This window comes from Neovison vison, chromosome 6 (assembly GCF_020171115.1).
Source record: "Neovison vison isolate M4711 chromosome 6, ASM_NN_V1, whole genome shotgun sequence".
NCBI classification, from domain to species: domain Eukaryota; kingdom Metazoa; phylum Chordata; class Mammalia; order Carnivora; family Mustelidae; genus Neogale; species Neogale vison.
In genome coordinates this window covers 92160569-92182828 of record NC_058096.1, presented here as the reverse complement: position 1 = coordinate 92182828, position 22260 = coordinate 92160569, and the positions used below count along the sequence as shown (strand labels likewise).

The 22260-nt window shown below is 38.6% G+C and overlaps 1 protein-coding gene across 1 annotated transcript in view; it reads left to right on the top strand.

Annotated features, from left to right (window-relative positions):
• The window catches only part of WDR49 (WD repeat domain 49), a 131797-nt gene that overhangs the window by 196 nt on the left and 109341 nt on the right, over positions 1-22260 (top strand). The window contains exons 2-3 of the mRNA XM_044251727.1: positions 218-446; positions 19200-19640. Of these exons, the coding sequence (XP_044107662.1) occupies positions 285-446; positions 19200-19640 (603 nt within the window). The 5' untranslated portion in view covers positions 218-284. The remainder of the gene's footprint in view (positions 1-217; positions 447-19199; positions 19641-22260) is intronic.

The following is a 22260-nucleotide window of genomic DNA, read 5'->3' as shown; positions in this document are numbered from 1 at the left end:
CATTTTTAATGAAGCCAGATTAAGCAGAATATAAGGAGGGGGGTTTTAAAAAGATTTGGCTGTAGATTTGGAAAGTAAACTGTGGAATTAAAAAAGGGTGGGGGTTGAGGGCTTTTATTCCTTACCTCTGGGCTTGAGCATTTTGTCTCTTCATTGTCGGCCTTGAAATGTGCTTTCATTTTGAAATTATGTTGCTAAATCGGGTTTCTTTTCAAAGGCACCTGTTGAAGGGGAAAAAAAAGTGTGGAAGTAGTTGAAGGCAGCTGAAAAGAGGTGAAGCCATTATGAGTTACCAGAATGCACTTGTGTTGAACAAGGGGCCCCAGCCTGGGTCAGGGAGCCTGGGAAGAGCAGGAGGGGCCACCACAGATGAAGATCCCTGCCCCTCTCTGCTTGAAAACCAGCTCAGTGTGGATGACTTTCGCAAAATACAGAATGCCTTTGAGGTAAGCCTTAATCTTCTTTACTGGAGAGTTTGTTTTTAAGATTTTATTTATTCATTTGACTGAGTGAGAGAGAGCCCAAGGAGGGGAGCAGCAGGCAGGGGAGAGGAAGAAGCAGGCTCTCCACCCAAGCAAGGAACCAGAATGTGGGGCTCGATCCCAGAACCCTGAGTTCATGGCCTGCGCTGAAGGCAGCCGCTTAACCCACCCAGCCACCCAGGCGGCCCTACTGGACAGTTTGAATTGTTTATGAAGACTGGGGTGAAACAGGTGTTTCTCTTAAAATTGTTGATTTATTCAATGGTTCAAAGAGGGAATTGAAAAGAATCAGTCAGGCTTGCATTTAGCACCGGAGTAACTCTAGTTAACAGAGTAACTTCAGTTCTTTGGGCCAAATAATATGATTTAGTTTGCAGTCACTGTTGTCGAGTATCATTACCATCAAGGAAGGATTATTTCTTGGACAAAAGTTTTCTTAGTAGTCACGACGGTTTTGGAAACCTAGAAGTAATGGCTGTGAGCGGGGAACGCCTGATCTCCCAGGTGACTCCCAGGACAACTGTTCTTACACAGAGCATCCAAAGAGAACTCTGGAAATGCACATGGGCAGGTTGCAAACATTCTCCCGGGCTTCACTCCTAGTGACTCAGCTCCTTTTCGGAACTAATTTTGGCAGTTCATTGGCCCAAGATCCCGCGCTAGGGACCGGTCTCCCACATTTTTGGGTAAATATTGGGGCAATGCCCATCAAAACAGAGTTTAAAGTTATCCTTTTAATGCTCTCTGTAAAACAGGCCTTAGGAATTTTAACTCTACATGAAAATCTCCCTTCCCTGTATCTTAATTAATTTGGAATTCTGCAGCTATGCATAGTGAACAGCATACATCGAAATGATATTTAGTTTCTCACGTGAATAGGAAGAAGTGCTCCTTCGTGCTGTGGAATTTGGATGGACGTGAGCCTCCATTCTTTCCACTTCATTATGTTTGCTAAAATATGTTCTCAGGACTTCTTCATAAGATCCTCTGGGGGGTGCTTGGGAGTATCCATACTAATCTGAAGCAGACATTCAATATTTTGGAATACCACCTTGAAATTAATAAAGCATGATGAGATGGAACAATTCTATTGGTCGTTATTGGCATAAATTTTAATCTTTATCTCTCCCTGAAAAAGTTGCTAACTACTGAAAAAGTCTGCCGTGTCCTGTTCTGCATAACAAATTAGATTTTACCTGTAATGTTAAATTAATATCGCACTTATGTCAATCAATTCTTTATAATATAATCTGTCATATTTAGTAGCAAAGACATGCTCTGCCCTACACTTTTCTCATTTTAATTGTTCTATATCTGCTATTCATCCAACCCCATTTGTCTGTGAAATTTTGGTGCTGTTCATGTCCAATGCCCCAAATGAATTTGACGTATTTTGGTAGACACAGCAAACATTTTGACAGCTTGAGGACATTCAGAGAAACGTAACAGCAGACTATGACAGCTTTGACTCTGGAATGAACAGAAATGTGGCGGTTTGTTCTGCTAAGAACGCAAAGAATCTGAATTCTAGGGCCCATTAGGAGAGTCGACATTAAAAAGTCGATATATTAGAGAGTGAAACTGATGTGGAAGGTGGGGGTGGATGTTCTCTTCAAACCACTGATCAACCTGGAATGAACCCGATGAGACGGGATAATCAATCTGAGTTGTTATTTTTGGGGGGGGGGCTTGTTGTTGTTATTGTTGTTGTTTACTTTAAATGTTTCGAAGACTGGATCACGTATTTTGAACGTACCAGTTGGAAAAGCAGATATTACAGTGGGAGAATAGATTGCAATTTGGAACTTGCGTGAACCTACAAAATCTAGTGACAGTTCTTAAAAAAGGCATTGAGCTTTGCAGACATACTTTGCAGAGAAAATGAAGTCTGTCCATGTTTTTAAGAGACTCAGCAGACACAGAATGGAATAATCTAATGGCAAAGGTGTGACCAGAACTAAGAGGCCCTTGAGACAAGATGATTTCCAAGCCCAGCATGGAGCCTAGAGAAGAACGATACACGAGATGTTTCCAGTGGAGTTCAGTCCATCTGTCATGAACGGCAGGCCCACGGGCACAGGTGTAGATTGTTGGAAAAATCGCCCTCAGATGCTGTCTTGCAACACAGACTCTAAAGGCAGTGATCTGTACTCCGATCGCTAAAGACAAGCTCTTGGAAATGTCTAGATTCTGGCACTTGATCCCTTTATCTCTTATCTTGTTTTTGGTACCCGGATTGCTTATTTGGGACTGAAGAATTGTCAGATAAGGTCCATATCCTTAATTGAAAAATGGGAAGTTGGGTCTTTGAATTGTGTACTGAATGTTTCACATATGTTTCCAAATGAAATACACATAGCTATAAATCTTAGTGGTAACATTAAGGAAGAAAGCAAGGAATGCTACATTTATCTTAGGATGGTATAAATGACTCAGAATCACTTACTATTTAAGCTCTAGAAATCAGATTTCTTAGATTTAAATCCCAGTTTTGCCTCTTACAATGTGTCTATGTGCAAATCACTCAAGCTTTTTGGGCCTCAGTTTCCTTTATTTCTAATGTAGGAATAATGAGTTTGTGGTAAAGATAGTACCTGGAAAACACTTGGAAGAATGCTTGACACAGAGAAAGTGCTCAGTTAGCGTAGGCATTATATATTCAGTGAGTAGAGGTTAAACCACATGGCCTCTAACATTTTCTTGATTCTAACTCACACATTTCCTAAAAGAAATTAAACTTTGAATAACACATCTGTGCTTCTGCATTCCTTTTAGGTGTGTGAGGAAGTGGAAGCAATGAGTTGCAAAGACAAATTCACTTAGAAAAGTGCAAAGCATTTATTTTTCTGTCTCCTACTTCTTATTTTATTAGCATTCAAAAGCTTTTAATTGATGTGTTCATCCTCGTCTTTATTTTTTAATTTTTACCTTTGTTTTAAATTAATCCTTATCTTTGGAACAAAGAAATTACCTGGATAGAAGTACCAGAAAAGTAATTTGTGGATTTCATTTTCTTTCAAGTGATGGTGTCCAGAAAGCCATATATCAACTTGAAGGCAATGAAACTTGTATTATTCTTAGAATTGTAAAATGGTTGTTACTCAAACTTTCCTGTTGCACTTGCAATGCTTACGGAAATGACATGGTCTCTGGACATTCATATTATTTTGATGTCAACCATATTTTACATTTTCTTAGATACTTCAAAAACTAGCTATCATGTAAAGAAAGATGGTTTGATGATGTTAGAAGAATGCTTATAGGTAGAAATTCTGGCCCGAGGGAAATGGAATTTTGGAAAGACCCCATTGGGACCTATTATATATTGAGTTTCTTCTGAGAATCTGGCTATGTAGGTTTCTGAGCATTTCTTTTCTTGAATTCTCCACTATTGACCTGTGCATACCAGGACTTTCCGTTCTTTGGTCCTGGATGGCTTGCTGCCTGTTTGGCCTGGGACTATAGATGTCTATGCCGCTACACTTACTGGATTGGGTCCTGACCTGTTTCTAACACAACCATGTCTGTATATCCTCTCCTAAAAAAATCTTTTTGGCCAAGGTTGGGTCCAGAGCTTGGGACTGGTCTATCTGACTACTCCCTGCTGCCATTTGCCCAAGCTCTACTAAATCTTAAGCTTAAATAGCTAGAAATGAAATTTAAATCACATGCAAAAGGGGAGCTATTTATGCTCCACATAAGAAGGTCCAAAATATTGAGAGAGGCAGAGCAAAAGTCCGAACAGGAAGTCCCCAGCCGTGTTCAGGGAAGTTCTCAGAACGAACCTGTCGTGGGAGTGAATGGAATCTGCGCAACGCACTTAAGCTAACTTAGTCTGAAAAGCCTAGAGAAGTTCAGGAGGCGGTTCTGTAGATCTGAAAATTGTGCTTGAGATGTAATAAAATGATTAAGTCCACAGTTTACGATATCCTCATGTTTGATTGTCTTTATAAAATTCCCAAGAATCTGCCTATAGACAGATTCCACAGCAGAGCCCATGAATGATGCTTCCTTGCTCAAAAAGCTGAGGGTTCTGAGATCCTGCCAGGCAGCGCAGACTCTAAGGGAATATGGGAAATCGGATTTAGCTATTACCTTCCTTTCCCTAATTTATTAGTCTTTCTTTCTAAACTGTCCGGATTCCTCTCAGTGCATTCAGGCACTAGCCTTATCTTAGCTTTCTCAATGCTCATTGTATCTTCACTAATAAGGTCCCTAAACAGACAGGCCTTCCTGGACATGTCTCGTGTTCCAGAAGTATTCTTGTCTCTTCTTTCTTTTCTATTCTAGGCATTAATATCCCAATACAAATAAAATCTCCCATCATTGTTTTATTCCCTTAGAACCATTAGATTTTGCTTGCCTCTGATAAAATATGACACAGCCCATGAAGATCATTTAAAATTTTTTTAAAGGTAAAACTAATCGTTAAAAACTCTATATATTAGCCAATAAAGTCCCAAATTAGAAAATCTTTACTTTTATCAGTTGTGCAAACTGTGTAAAAAAAATTTAAAAAGCTCATACATGATAGAAGTTTATTTCTTGCTCATATAAAGTAGAAAGTAGATCTTTTTAATTGGTGGGCAGCTCCAAGTAAGGATTCAGGTGCCCAGGGTCCTTCCCTCTCCCACCTTCTATGATTGTCATGCATCAAGCTAGTATGAGGCGGGAGAGCATGAAGGAGCACATGGGGAAAGTTGCCATGCGCCCGGCTCGCATTCTGACTGCAAGGGCAACTGAAAGTGTGCACAGGTGTCTGCCCAGAAAACAGTCTCATTCACAGTCCTCAGCATTTAATGGTAGGACAAGTTCTCTCTTGCCTAATAAACCAACATATTTCATTTCATAGATGAAGGAGCATCATGTGCCTAATAATGTTTTATGTGTGTTTTTTAAGATACTTTATTTATATATTTGAGAGAGAGAGAGACTGTGAGAGAGGAGAAAGTCAGAGGGAGAAGCAGGCTCCCTGCAGAGCTGGCAGCCTGATGTGGGGCTCTATCCTGGGACTCTGGGATCATGACCTAAGCTGAAGGCAGTCGCTTAACCAGCTGAGCCACCCAGACACCCCAGTGTTTTGTGTTTTGCCTTAACTGCCAGAAGATTTAAACTTAGTTTTCAATTGGTACCACTATTCTTAACACAGATTTTCCTGAAACAATTATCTGCTGTTTTTATTATATGACTTGTGTTCTTTTATCTTTGCTTTAATGGTTCAACTGCTTCTGTTCCTTCATTGTAGCTGAACTAAAACTCTTTCTAGAAATCAGTGGAGGTAAAAATGATGAATACAAATTTATTATCTTTCAAGTGTGGTAAGATTTTACAAAGCACTTCTGTAGGTATGCTGCCATTTGATCCTCTCACCAGCCTGAAATGTAGGCGGGGTAGACATTTTTATTTTCCAGTTACACACGAGGAGAGTGAAGCTCAAACATATTTAATTGAATTACTCCTTGGGGCAGAACCAGGGCCCAGGGATGGATTGTCATCTTTCCAGCCCATTCTGTGGCATCACTCCCACTGGCCGCAAGGCAACCTCTCTTTGAAATGTTGCTTTAAGGAACAGGAATCCAATAGAATAAGGACTTCATTAACAAAAGAAGCCTGTTAAGTGGATAGCACACAGGCGCTCTGCCCTGGCAACTTGGAATTAACGTGCAATCAGCAAATAATCAACAGCTCCTACAATAAATCAATGCAGAGAAAAGGTGAAAGAAAAAAAAAAAGAAAAGATAGGAATAATCTATTGCTTTTTAAATTATCCTTTCCATTCTAAAGGCATCTCAGTGGAGACTTGTAAGAAGGTAAACAGGTAGAGCTTAATCTATAACTCTATTATATAGTACCTTGTGCATTCAGCAGCCTCAGTCAATTCATGGCCCTCTAAACAAAGGCAGCAGCAGGTCAGAGCATGTCTCACCCCGACTCTCTTAGTGGAATCAAAAAACCCATTTTTGATGGCACCAGAAAATCAGTAAAGCTCTGCACGTCCCCTTCCTCCCCTCCCCGAGAATGAAGGTGATAGCATGAAGCAAATCCAATACCACGGCGGCTGGCACAATTGGAAATGATAGGGATTCTTTGGAGGTTTTGCCTGACTTGCTAGCATCCATGGCTGAGGTTAGCAAATAATGTCATCACCAAAACACAAGCGAGGGAAGTTATGTGTCAACACACATGAAAAATTGCTCTTCTTGCACACTGCTGACTTTGTGTTGAATTTCATGACAAGTTCTAACAGCTTTATGCCCCTACCAATTTCTTGGTGTGCTTTTTGGAGCAGGTGCTTATGAAAATTGATCGGGATCAGAAAGGGTGATGAAGAGTGCTTTAGGTGAACAAATATTTTAACCTTGAGCTTTGGCTAGGACCGGAGCAGAGAAAGCAACCAAAAAACTTGTAAAGGTGAGGGAAAGACAGCAGAATGTCTGATTCTATTCATTTGTAGAGCATTAACTTTGTCAGACCTGTAGACCAAGGGCACGACCTACTTTTTCAAATTTCCTGAGAACTAAAAAAAAAGAAACATGAAGAAAACAGACAACTAAAGAACTGCAATTTGTGCCATTTTGACCGCACACTTGTCATTTGTTACCAAGTATAGCACACTCGACAATAACACAAGACTCCACCAGCTCCTTTGTTAGAAATAAGAAGCCTCTAGATTGTCCCTTGGTGACTGCCAACATTTCCCCAAGGCTTTGGCTTCAGACCTCCACAAGTCCCTCAGGGTCTATTCCTCCCTCATCATGTCTTCCTACCATTTCATGGATGTAACTTTTACTAAATCTTGACTATCTGGACACCAACATTCTCTCCTGAGAACTACCAAGGACACTCTTTTCCTCTCTATTCCTCCGCCTTCCATGTGTGCACAGTCTTCCCTAATTCTCTCAACACTTCTGAGACCAGGCCTGCATTGACCAATATGGTGACCATGAACCACAGATGGTTATTTATTTGTTTATCTAATTTTTTAAAAGTATTTATTTATTTGAGAGAGAGAGAGAGAGCAGCAGGAAGAGAAGCGGGGGAAAAAAATCTCAAGCAGACCCTGCACTGAGTGCAGAGGCTAGCACAGGACTCAGTCTCTCAACGCTGAGATCATGACCTGAGCCAAAATCAAGAGTCAGACGCTTCTGACATCAAGAGACATCCAGGCGCCCCACCGCATGTGGTTCCTTAAAGTAAAGTGAAACAAAATAAGAATTCCATAAAACAAAAGATTCCATCGCTCACAGGGACCAGCTGCTTTTAAAGTACTTAGTAGCCACATGTGGTTAGTCGCTATCATATTGGATCATTAGGACGATAGAATATTTTCATCACTGCAGAATGTCCTGTTGGACAGTGCTGTTTTGTTTGGACCCTTTTCATGGCATCCTACTAACTTGTTCCATTTCCTCATTTTGACCACATTTATATGGTCAAGGGGTTACTCTTTCTGTACACGTGCCAGACCTTAGGGCCTGGAGGCCGCATCAATTCTTGGCCCTAGACACACAAAAAATATTTTCCTTCACTCTCGTCTAAAACTTATTTTTCTACCTTTCCCCCTAGTACCGTCAAGAATATATAACACCTATTCCTTTCAGGAGAATTTGTACCTCCTCATGCAATCTGGTCCCACCTCCCCACAGGTGTTGGGTCTGGATGTGTGGTTCCAGCCATTAGTCACAAAATTATCCAGCACTGGAACTTTACCCAAATTATTTAAGTCATGATGGTCATATTTAGTTACTTGAATGATTTAACAGTAGTCCTGTCATAGGACTTAGTCAAGTGCTGGGCTCAGCATGGAACATTCCTGTCCTTTCCCCCACAATTTCCCAGCAAACTCTGATGTCCTATTTCAATACCATTGTCTCAAGAAGGTCCTCTTTCACCACCTACACTAGATTAGCACCTTACCAGGTTTCTTTTCACTCTTATTGTAGCTTTTTGCATGTTCTTTTTGTTGTTCTCATTGCAGATGCCCTAAGGACAAGGCTGTTATTTGTTTAAAGGCATGTAGAAGGGTCATGCAGGCAGAGGGAAGTCAGATGAGAACCCTGGATGCCAGAGGGTGGAGAACCATGGATGCAGCTGAGCTGTCTGGAGGAGAGAGCAGAGTGTCTAAGACTGAGCTCAGGGAAATTTTTCAAGGGGGTAGAGAAACAAGTGGAGTGGGTACAATAAATAAAGAAGCAGGGTTATTTCTTGGAAACAGACGGGAAAGAAAACAAGATTATAGCCAATGAATACAGTTTCACTCCTCTTTCTGATTCCTGTTTATCCAACAGTCCCTTTGTTAGTAAAGCAAAGCAAGGTTAGAAGGAATACACTAGAAGGAATACACTACTCATTGTAAAAAAATTGAATCACACGTCAAAGTCCCCTTTACAGTTGTTCTGGTAACTGCTCTCATGTTGCACCTTTCCAGTGCATTTTCATTCATTTCTACCCATTAATGCACATACACATATCACATTGAGTTCTATTCTAGATAGATCATGTTTACATATTTTATCATATTTTATGCACTTAAGGAAAAATGCCACACAAATGACTGCTAATCATGTGAGTGGATCCTCAAACTTATCAGGAATTTGATTTGAAACTCTAATAAAAAAAGAAAACCTTACTTTTCATTCATCAGCTTGGCAAGATTAAAAAGATTATTAATCTATACTCTTGGCAAAGAATCCAGGAAATGGATACTACTACTGAGCCTATGAGTTGTCAAAGCTTTTTTGGTAGGCAATTTTCCAGAATGTACCAAATATAAAATGTATCAAGTGTTTCCTTTTTAAAGGAGCAATTCCAATTTGATATGCTATCCTAAGTAATGACATGTGCAGAAAAATATATAAGTATAAGGATATTCATTGTGGGTGCCTGTGTGGCTTGGTTAAAGCCTCTGCCTTCAGCTTAGGTCATGATCCCAGGGTTGTGGGATCAATCCCCGCATCAGGCTCTCTGCTCATCGGGGAGCCTGCTTCCTCCTCTCTCTCTCTCTGCCTGCCTCTCCGCCTACTTGTGATATCTGTCTCTGTCAAATAAATAAATAAAATCTTTAAAAAAAAACAAGGGAATATTCATTGTAATATTCTCAGTAAAATGGACTATTTGAAACAGCCCAAATATTTGTCAGTAAGTGAACAAATAGGTTATAGTATGTGCCTACTACTCAGCTATTAAAAAGAATAAGGCAGGCATATAAAATTGTTAAAGATTTACTGTTTAGTGAAAAAACAAAAAATTGCAAAACAGTGCATAATCATATTCTAAAATGAAAAATGTGTGTATTTGTGTGTATCGAGGTCTCAATTATGGAAAAATAGAACTGTGCTTGTAGCTGGGTAGACAGAGCAAATGGCTTTGTGGGCACCTTATCTGTACCATAATTCAGACCAAAGATAAATGTCATTAAAATGTCAATATATCTTAGTAACCTACAAATTCTGTGGTACGGTTCTAAATGTGTGTTTAACAACTTAAATTTAAATAATACTGAATTAAAAAGTGATGCTTTTTATAAATAATTTGATTATCTACTAAGTAGTGCTTCTTCATCAACTTCCTTTCACTGAGTTTTAGTGTTAAGAAGAGAGAGACCATAGAGACCTAATTTATTGTCTTCATTTTACAGGCAAGGAAACAAAAATCTAAATGAAGGGATTTGTCTATTTCCATTTGAGTTTGGGTGGAGCCAGAACATTGTTCAGAGTGGTCTGATACCCATTCTTGTTCCTTAAACTTAGAAATAACCTTAAACTTAGACTTCTTTCTGATTTTCCCGCATTTTATACAGTATCATTCTATAACTTGACCATTGTTCATTACTCTGGCCTCGTTTTCAAACCTGAAGTTATTAGTAAAACAGATGAGCATCTCTTCTGCAACATGGAAGAACATATTAAAAATATGCTCATTCATTCATTTCCTCATTCTAACAACAGGCACTTATTGATATCTATCCCGAGGTGGTTGAAAACCACTTCAACTCAGACCTTCCCTCACGGAAGGGTAAGCCAAGGCATGAACTCACAGTTATTCTGTTAACTACTTAGTGCTCTGAGAAAATGAACAGTGCTGGGGGAACACATTGCTTATATTGGGGAGCGGCCTCCTGGAAGACTTCCTGGAGGAAGTAACATCCAAGCTGCCATCTGTGGGAAGGGCATCACTCTGTCAGGTAAATGTTGGTTGGGAGATTAGTTTTCTTTTCCTCTTTCTTTCTTTCTTTTTTTTTTTTTTTTAAGATTTTATTTATTTATTTGAGAGAGAGAGGACGAGCAGGGCGAGGAGCAGAGGGAGAGGGAGAAGCAGACTCCCTGCTGAGCAGGAAGCCAGACATAGGGCTCAATCCCAGGACCCTGAGATCACAACCTGAGCTAAAGGCAGATCCCCAACCACTGGAGCCACCCAGGCACACAAAGGGAGATGAGTTTTCTAGGAAGAGGATATGAAGTGCAAAGTTTGATTGGGCAGAAGTAGTTTCATGCTTTCAGGCATCCATTTGCCTGTGTCTTTGTTAGTCATGAAATTTTTAACTCCATTTAGACTGATGAGCTCATGAATCGTTGATATCCTACTGTAAATGAAAATTAAAACTGACTAAAATTCATTGAGGCAAGAAAAAAAAAGGCTATATGAACCTTGGCTGGCAGAGTAGTGTCTGCTGTTCTGTTGTTCAGTCTCTCATGAAAGTTCACTGGTAGGTGAACATTGCAGGGCATGATTTAAACTGATGCATCTGTTTTGAAATAGCATATCTAATCTTCTGCTCCAGAAGATGTTCACAGGGTTTGACAGCAAACGCTAATACATATTCATAACCTATAGGCTTCGGAACCAAGGGAAATTGAGGCAGGCGTAACAGAACGAAGCATGAGAAAGCAGCATGTTAATTTTAAATTTAATTATAGAGATAGGGGGAAAGGGTGCATTTTGATAGTGTGTACTCATTCAGCCGTCATGGAACATTACCCAAAAATCGTGCCAAATATTTGACAGAAGAAATATTATTTTCAGTGAAATGCTTGATAAAACTAGCAGGTCCTAGGGAAAACAAGATTCTGAAACTCTATTAGAAACTATTTTTCATGTAGAGAAAAAAAGACTTTGCAGAACTCTAATGATAGGAAAGAAAAAAATAAAAAGCTTTCAAACTAAGGAAAGGTTTCTGGTCCATGAAAGATTTCTGTTTATGGAATGCTTTTGACATGCATATATGCTAAATTCAGTTTGAAATTAGGGAAGAGAATAATTAGCGTGATTTTTGTATTCCTACCACTTATGGTAACCCAAAACCATGTGCATTCATTGTGACCAGCACACTGAGGCTTTCTACTGAAGTGTATTTGAAGAGCACAGACCTTGGATGCTAAGTGTTTAAAATAGTGTGTGGCATGGAGCACTTACTTAATAAATATTTGTTGAGTGAATGAATAAATAAACCTACCCCATTCTACCTTGTGTGGTGTATAAGCTCAATATATTTTTATTATGACTAGATCAGTGGATGGATGGATGGATGGATGGATGGATGGATTGATACATGGGCTGGTGAAAGTATCCCTGTAAGTGGTTCTATTTGACATTAATTTTCAGAATCTGGAAGCTCATACTCATCAGGAGTGAATGAGGGCAGTGAACTCTGTCAGTGACATGTTAACCCACTGCTAGCTTTGGCATGGGAGAAAATCCCTAGATTTTCTCAGCAAATTGGACTGTTGTCTCTCTGTAGTTTCTAAATGGGACTTGTAGTCTTGTCATGGGCAAGTCCTTATTCACAGAGTAGGGAAAAAAGGAGAAAAACTTTCTTTCCTCATTTCATTATAAAATATTGCTATAGGAAAAAATTAAGGAAACAACAAATATAAACAACATTCCTAAAAGTTGGCAGAATTTAAAAGGATTAAATGTCGGCTCTGAGAATGTATTGCTTCGTTTTCCCAGCAAGTATGTAAATGTTTAGGCTTACTAGAATTATTTTTTAGCAACCAATTGGTGAGTCTTAAGATGAGTGAGCTCAGTGAGGGTTTTGTGTAGTAGCAGTCTCATACTTTGTTGATGGAAATGTAAATTTGTTCAAACCTTTGGAAGAAGATTTGGTAAGATATATCAAAAGCTTTAAGAATGTTTAAATTCTGACTCAGCAATTTCGGTTTCTAGGGAATTTCCCTCAGGAAATAATTGGACAAGTGACCAAAGATGTATGTATTGGAATGTTCATTGAAGGGCTATTTGTATAAAACAGCAAATCATTGGGAACAATTGAAATTTTTAATAACGGGGCCATAAATTGCATGTCCTCTCCATAGAATACTGTACAGCCATTAAAAATGATGGTAAAGACCAATATATATTGTATAAGGCACACTTTCACAGTTTGTTGTAAAGTGGAAAATGCAACACAGAGAGATATGTATATCATGACACCGTTTGAAGAATAATACACAGGTATTTATCTTTCTGCCCAGAAAAAAAAATCTGACATGTTGATGGCATTATGGAGGATTCTAAATTTTTGCCTTATTTATGTTTTGTATTTTCTTTAATAAATTGATATGAATTATTTTGTGTGAAATGAAATTTTAAAAGTGTGTTGGCATACTTATGCTTTGCTATTTGAAAGTACATGATCTCAATTTTGAAAAAGGCTGTCAAGTATCTTACAAAGGGTGTAGTTTTAGAAGTTTGCACTCAGGTTTAGTGCTTAGTTTTCACAGGACAGTGAAATCTAAATCTTACAAATCTTAAAGGCTGAAGGGAGTTGTACAGAGTCCATGTTTTTTGTTTTGTTTTGTTTTGTTTTTTAAAGATAGCTCATGAGAACTGACTGTATCTCCAGAAAACGCTTTCTAGGCAAAAGGAAAGGATTCTTAGAATATTCTTTGAAAGGTTTTCAGGAAGACAGGAAGATTTTCTAAATGTCTAAAGTTGTGCCCAGTGAGAGAATCAACCACATTTTCCGAGTGTATTAGCTTTTTTGCAAGAACAATTGGAAACGATGCTGGTTTATTATAATGATCAGTAGTTAAATAGACATAGCAAAATAAACATGCAAACATTATCTTATGAGGGCTACATGAGAATATATTTTCTATTAGATAATACATTGTTCATTTTTATTATAAACGAAGTTCTAAGAGATGCTGGGTCACTCATTTTTACCTCCAAAAGACCAGAGAATCTTGACTAATAGAAGTGAAAAGGTATACTTTCAAACATTTAGGAGTTTTTGTTTGGAAGGTCTACATTCAAATTGGAACAAATTGTGTATGGGAAGAGCGTGATATTAAAGCCATACTTCTTATTAAGTCCAATTAAAATTTCAATTGAAGGGACCAAGAATTATTTTATGCTTTTGTTTTATAATGAAATCAAATTTCCTCAACTCTTAGTATTTCCCTAGCTATACTAAATATAGGCTTGTGAATCTAGCTTGCTGTGGACGTGACTTCAACAACAACTTAAAGTTGGAATAAAATTGCTTAATGTAAAGATAGCCTTTTATCTAGATTATCTTACTAGACCCTAATATAAATCCTGAGAATTGTTATCACTGACTTATGATCACGTAAGTATTATGTAGCAAATTCAAGCATAATATCCAGATGTTAACTAAATTGGTATTAATTTAGATATATATGTATACTTATATATACATGTATTTTTTTTCCTAAGGATGGTTCAAAGAAAAGTTCTTTTGGCATTCAGTACTGAATCTAATACAGGTTGAGAGTTTATCTCAACTAAATCATAGTATATGCAAGCTCATTTTTAGATCGAGGGACTGTCTTATCTTTCTTCCTGTGGAAGAAGTCCAGGATAGAACCTCTGGCTCACCTAAAATTCATAAAAGTAGGAGAAGTGGCTTACAGGGGCGCCTGGGTGGCTCAGTCAGTTAAGCGTCTGCCTTTGGCTCAGGTCATGATCCCAACATCCTGGGATCGAGCCCCGTGACAGGCTTCTTGCTCAGTGGGGAGCCTGGTTTTTTCTCTGGACCCCCCACACTCCCAGCTTATGTTCTCTCTCTCTCTCAAATAAATAAAGAATTAAAATCTTATTTAAAAAAAAGTGGCTCACAGTGACAAAATGTTGGTCTTGCCTGGATGAAAGAATTTTTGTTTTTGGAAACATGTAGATAAACTTTACTTTTGCTGGGCTCACTTAGAACCATTTCCTGTCTGAGGAAGAGCCCTGAAACCATGTGCACAACTGATATTTCATATGAAGCCCGAAACTAGTATCTGCTGCCATGACAGCAACGGTCAGCAAAACCCAGAGCTTCACGTGATCCTGTTTGCAGTCTCCTTCCCATATTCTTTGGACCCACTGAGAAGTCTTTTAGAAGCATCTAGTTAGCAGCTAGCCACCCTTGATAGATAGCATCAATGAACTAAAATTAGTAATTATGTACACTTCCTTACACACACACACACACACACACAAACTCACATCAACAAATGAATTTAGCTAAATCCTTAGAGAAGGGTCATTGCTAACATGATGACATTGTATATAGAGTCCTATTCTTTAAACTAGTTAACAGGAAATTAACATTTATTGAGTATAAATGTGTTATACTCACCTTAAATTATCCCGGGTGGTTTGCATAAATTATCAGCTAATCCTAATAACAGCCCTAACAGTTAGTTTGCATTATCCCTATTTAGAGGCCTAATAACTGAGGCTGAGGCTTGGAGCTCTAACTGTACAGCGACACAATCCTCCTGGCACCATGTGTGATGTGCATAATATAATGGAATGAGTGAATTAATTCTCTTCCCAGGACATAAGTGGGAACCACTGATAAAATGAGCATTAACTGTGTGGTAAAATTCAATGCATGAGTGCTTTTAAGTTTGTGTAAAAGATCACATACTTTCATTGTATGTTGAACTAATTATTAAACCTGGAATATAATAGAACTAATAAACACAAAACACATACTGATCAAGGCATAATGCATTTTGAAACACATTAGAAATTTTTAGTAAAAACAAATTTCTCAATTTTAGCTGAAGGTATGGCAAAAATTGGTTTTATTTTCAAACTTAGATCAATGAACAATCAATAATAGAACTGTCCAGTATATTGTATAATTGCTCTTTTCTGTCAAACTTCATCAATTGGGAGTATTTCTCAAATCTTCTCCCAGTGCATATTGGCATTATTAATGCACAGGAAATTATATAGTTGTTTGTGTATGTTACTTTGGGGAAGAAAATTTGTTGTCTTTGTTTATGGTCCATTTGCAATTCCTATTCTAAGATATAAAAAAGACTTATTTTGGTATTTATCAGTCAAAACAGTTTCCTGTTCCTGAAAAAAAGTCACTAACTCCTAAGAAAATACTCTGAGATTCAGCTTTATAATGTTTTAAACATAATATAAGATAATAACATAAATATAAGAGGCTCATTGATGTCATTATGTAACAGTTTTGAAATAAAAGATCAACATTGACTTATCATTCAGAAAGAGTTTGCAGTTTGGCTCAGATGGAGTATTTTGAGGATCAGATTTCTTTCTCCACACTTGAAATCTGGGTCACTGAAAAAATTTCCATCTCTCTAAACTTTTTGGACTAAAAATAATTTAATAAAAGAGTGATGGACTTCTGAGTAGTTCAAAGGGCTGGATACCAATTATTTCTCAGAAAGTTAAGTCAATTAATTAAAAGCCTAGACCAAATTCTATTAAACACTTGATTACTTAGTTTTTGCACACATAATACCTTGGTTCATCTTTTTTTTTTTTTTTCAATTAAACCTTTATATTTTTAGAGTCGTTTTAGACTCACGACAGAATTAAGGGGAAAGTAGAGAGATTACTGGTATATCCCCTACCCTGAAGCATGCCCAGCCTCCCCCTTTATCCACATACCCCACCAGAGGGGTACGTTTGTTGCTATTGATGAACCTACATTGACATAATCACCCAAAGGCCGCATTTTACATTAGGACTCATTCTTGGTCTTGTACATCCTGTGGGGTTTGGACAAGTGCATGTTGACATATATCCACCACAATGGCATCATACAGGGTGGTTTCACTGCCCTGAAAATCCTCTGTGCTCTGCCTATTCATCCTCCCCACTCCAACCCCTGGCAACCATTGAACGTTTTACTGTCTCTATGGTTTTGCCTTTTCTAGAATTTCACGTAGTTGGAACCCTACCACGCAACCTTCTCAGATCGGCTTCCTTCACTTAGTAGTATGCGTTTACGTTTCCTCCAGGTCTTTTCATGGTTTTATAGCTCCCTTCTTTTTAGCACTTTTTAACAGAATATTCTGTTCTCTGATGCACCACAATTTATTCATCCATTCACCTATTGAAGGACATCAACTTGGGTGCTTCCAGGTATTGGCAATTATGAATAAAGCTGCAATAAACACCCTGAAGACCTAAGTTTTCAGTTCATTTGGGTTAATACCAAGGAGCATGCTTGCTGGGTCATATAATAAGAATATGATCAGTTTTCTAAGAAATCACCAAACTGTCTTCCAAAGAGGCTGTATGATGTTACATTCCCATCAGCAATGCATGAGAGTTTATGTTCTGGATCCTTGTCGACATTTACTCTTGTCAGTGTTCCAGATTTTTGGCCATTCTAATAGAGTGTGTAGTGACATCTTGATGCTTTAATTTGCATTTCCCTGGTGATATATGATGTGGAGCTTCTTTTCATAGGCTTTGTGCATATCTGTTTACCTTCTTTTGTGAGGTATGAATATGTACACTGGAGGCTGAAATCTTTTCCCCCTCTGTTCATGTCTGCAAAAGACCATGAAAGTGTCTCCAGTATTAATTTTTTGGGTTATAAATAATCTTAGCAAGTAGGCAAACTCACAAATACAAAAACTGTGCATAATGAGAGTATTATATATATTTTTAAGATCTTACTTATTTGACAGAGAGAGAGATCACAAGTAGGCAGAGCAGCAGGCAGAATGAGCGGGGGGAGGCAGTTTCAATCCTGACCTGAGCCAAAGGCAGACGCTTAACCTACTGAGCCACCCAGGCATCCCTCAATAGTAATAATATTAAAAATATAATCTTCTCAGGGCGCCTGGGTGGCTCAGTGGGTTAAGCCTCTGCCTTAGGCTCAGGTCATGATCTCAGGGTCCTGGGATCAAGCCCTACATCGGGCTCTCTGCTCAGCGGGGAGCCTGCTTCCCCCCTTCCCTGCCTGCCTCTCTGCCTACTTGTGATCTCTGTCTGTCAAATAAATAGCTAAGTTCTTAAAAAAATATATAATATTCTTATTATGAACAGTTTTTATATTTGTGAGTTTGCCTACTTGTTAAAATTTATTTATAACCAAAGAATTAATACTGGAGAGACTTTCATGGTCATTTGCAGACATGCACAGAGTGGAAAAAGACTTCACTTCACTGTACATATTCCAGAGGGAGGTCAAACTATGACACTCTGCCTTTTTATTCTAGCCCTCATTCTGCAAACAAGTATCCTATTTGTGGTCTATTTAGTGCCAGGTTCTTTTCCCATTTTGTGTTTTCGTTGGTGACTTCACTGTTCAAAATGGTCCCCAGGTGTGGTGGTAAAGCTCTGTTTAGTGTTCCTAAGTGCAAGAAGGCTATGATGTGCCTCATGGGGAATATATATGTGTTAGATAAGCTTTGTTCAATTGGTCATGAATTCGGTATTAGTAAATTAACTATATTAAATTAAGTGTCTTTCAATGGAAACCCACAAAAATTATGAGTTGATTAAGTGATAAAAATATAGTGACCAGAGGCTCATAGAAACATAACTCTGTATTTCCTCTCAAAACTATAGTTTCATATCTACTAATATAAGTATTTTCAAAGTGTTTATAGAGCATAAATACCACTAATAACAAAACTCAATCATATATGGTTTCACTGTCATGGTGTATTTACCGTAGTGGACTTTGTGCTTTTGGATTAGTTTCAGTGTCATATAATTTTACTGGCCATGCTAAACTCTGTTCACCCATCATCTGTAAACCACTATACTAGTTTCCTACTGATGCTATAGCAAATTACCACAAACTTAGTAGCTTCAAACACACAAATGTATTATCTTATTTTGGAGGTCAGAAGTCCAAAATGGGTTTTACAGGGCTAAAATCCGCCTGTTGTCTGGACAGCCTTCCATCTGGAGGCTTTAGCAGAGATTCTGTTTCCTTGTCTTTTCCTGTTTCCAGAGGTGCTTGCACTTTTTAAACTGAAGCGCCACATTACTCCGACTGCTGCTTCCATCATCATCTCAAATCTCTGACCCTCCTGCCTCCCTTTTCCAGTTATAAGGATATTTGTTAACAAAAACGTCAGCTTGGGTGCCCCTGGGTGGCTCAGTTGTTAAGGGTCTGCCTTTGGCTCAGGTCATGATTCCAGGGTCTTAGAATCGAGCCCCGCATTAGGCTCTCTGTTCAGCGGGGAGTCTGTCTCTCCCTCTCTCTCCCCCTGCTTGTGTTCCCTTTCTCGCTGTGTCTCTCTCTGTCAAATAAATAAATAAAGTCATTAAAAAAAAATGTCAGCTTGTAGCCCTGTCAATTATATGTTCTCTGGTCCCAATTAACTTAAATAAGGTCCTGTTATAAAGTAAAAGATGTTTGTTTGTCTTTGTGTCTTGGAAGAATTGATGATTAGGTCCACATCTGGGGATGGGACAGTGCTCTGGTACTTATGGATGTGTTCATGGTTGTCTTGTTTTTATTCCTATTTCTAGCCCTCAGACCCAGGTCAAACCATTTGCATGTCCAGAGAAGAGTTTATGCAAAGGATGACAGAGATTGTTGGTTGGGGCACAAAGGAAGAATACGGAGAGCTCTTTGACAAAGTGGATGTGGCCCAAAATGGCTTCATTAACTGGGACAAGCTGACTTCATTTATGCTGTTAGCACTTTATGAGAAAGATGAACAAGCAAAGGCAACTGTGGTTCCCCAGTGGAAAGACCTTGAATTCCTCCCAGTGAAACACAAGGACACCATTCAAAAAGTAATTTTCTTAAAAAGTTCAAGTCGTTATCTGACCATCAGTAAGGAAGGTTTATTGGGAATCTGGGGAGAGAATTTAAAGCTGCAAGAAACACTTCCCATCACTTCAGACGCCACCAAGCTTAAACACCTGTGGGTGACAAGTCTGGTTTCTTTGGAAAATGTAAACAAGGTACCAAGTCTTAATAAATGAATTTACTACTTTATTTTTTAAGATTTTAAAAAAATTTTTGTTTATTTGAGAGAGAGAGAGAGAGAACTCATGAGTGGGGCTGAGGGGCAAAGGGAGAAGACTCCCCGCTGAGCAGGGAGCCCGATGCGGGACTCAGTCTCAGGACCCCGGGATCAGACACTTAACCAACTGAGCCACTCAGGTGCCCTGAACTTACTTCTTTAAAAGGGGAAAAATAGGATGGGACAGGGTTCCTGACTGTCACTGGCAGTGACAGAGACCTGAAATACCATGTTATGCCTCTCCTCTGACCTGGAGGGAATGTAAGTGGAGCCAAGTGGGCTGCTGGATTTCCTAAACTGTTTTTCTTGGGCACCTTTAAAGGACACAGCTGATAGTGACTCAGATTCTTGGCTCTGTCCCAAATGTGGCCATGCTGCATGGCTGGCTTATAAGACATTTCTGACTCTAGTAGATTCATGGGTCTATATGCAGAGCTGAGAGGCTGTAACAACGCATGGGTACAACTCAGTACAATTACAGGGAATTGCTTATCTGATTTTAACCACTGTTCTAGTCAGTTTCTTAATTGTGATGGGGATATTTGTAAGTACAAATATCCTCGTATGACTCTACCTATAAATCAGATAACATATTGAAAGAAAAATCAGTTTATGAGGGGATGATGAAGCTTAAGGAATCCAAATTCTTAGTATTTTGTATTAAGCAGATGTCAGACCTTCCATGAAAGTTTTTAAATGCACAAGCAGGCAGAGATAATAGTATTAAAAACCAATATTTACCCTTAACAATTTCCAATTCACAGCCAATCTAGTTTCATATATATCTCCCCACTTTTGAAACCCAAGATACACAATTATTTAATCTGTAAATATTTCATCTTCCTAAAAAAAGTCTCCCTTTTTAGTATAAACATAAGAGTGCTATCACATTTAATATCAATTATAATAATTCCTTACGATCATAAAATATTTAGTCCTGCCCATATCTTCTTGTTGTATAATTTTTTGATCATCTGTTAATTCCTTGTTAGATATTTTTTTTGAATCACGATCAGAATAAGATCCAAACCATTGTGAATTGTTGATTGGTCTCTTTTTTTTTCTTTAAAGATTTTATCTATTTATTTGACAGAGAGAAATCACAAGTAGAGCAAGAAGCAGGCAGAGAGAGAGGGGGAAACAGGCTCCCTGCTGAGCAGAGAGCCCTATGCAGGACTCGATCCGAGAACCCTGAGGGATCATGACCTGAGCCGAAGGCAGCGGCTTAACCCACTGAGCCACCCAGGCGCCCCTGATTGGTCTCTTTTGATCTACATGTTTTTCTCCACCTCTTCTTTATTGTTGCTTTGTTTTATTTTGTGTGTTTTTTTTTTAAAGATTTTATTTATTCATCTGTCAGAGAGAGAGAGCGTGCACAAGCAGGCAGAGTGGCAGGCAGAGGCGGAGAGAGAAGCAGGCTCTCTGATGAGCAAGGAGCCTGATGCAGCACTTGATCCCAGGGCTCAGAGATCATGACCCCAGCGCTGAAGGCAGCTGCCCAACCGACTGCCCAACCGACTGAGCCACCCAGGCGTACTGCGTTGTTTTGTTTTTGCTCTTGCTCTTTTTGTTAAAGACACTAGGTGTTTGTCCTTAAGAGTTTCCCACAGTCTGGATTTTCTGGACTATATTTAGATAGAGTTAGTTGTTTAACTTGTTCCCCATATTTCCAGTATATTAGTAGTCAAATCTAAAAACTTGATCAGTTTTAGAGTGGTTTGTTCTGGAATAGGGGTTCCTCAGTCAGGAGGCACAAAATGGCTGCTCTCTCTCTTCTTGGGACATTATCAGTTATCACGGATTATTCCTTCTTCTATCAATTTGTTTAGAGGTTGCAAGATGATGACTTTCTAGTTTCATGATTTCCTCTTTACAAGCTGAAATACCTCTATAGAAAACTCCCCTTGCCAATTATTTAGCTATAATATAGATCAAATAGAGGCTAATCGACTAATTGACATAGATCAAATGCAGGATAAATGACTAATTCTTTACTTTTATTTACCAGCATTCAAAAATCCTCTAAAGATGAAAAATGGATACTACTATCATTATTGTTATCAGTGTCATTAGAAACTCATGTGTTTAAATAATCTGATTTGTTTCAGTCCACTGAATTATTAAGCCAGCCTTAAAATTGTACCATCTTTGGACACTGGGATGGATACAAAGCAGTTCTGAGTCTTTTCTGATACAACCATATTTGTCTTTGAAAACTTCTTTGCTCTCTGGTACGACAAAATGTTCTAGGATCATCTTGCCTATTTATTATGCCACACCCAGAATCAGCCATTTCTCCAAAGACCTGGGTTCTTTTTAGTGGGAAATGGTATGCTCTAATGCCTTGAACATAAAGAATCATCATCATTATCATCATTCATTTCCTAGGTGACCTGCCCTGCTCTATTAATCTTCTCAAGGTCACCATAGAGGGGTATTATTTCCACTTTAAGAATGAGAGTCTAGGCAAGGGGAGGTTGTGGAATTTGCCCCAGGTCACAAAGGATGTAATCAGTGTTGCAAGATTTGTAAACAGAGGCCGCTTGATTTCAGGATCT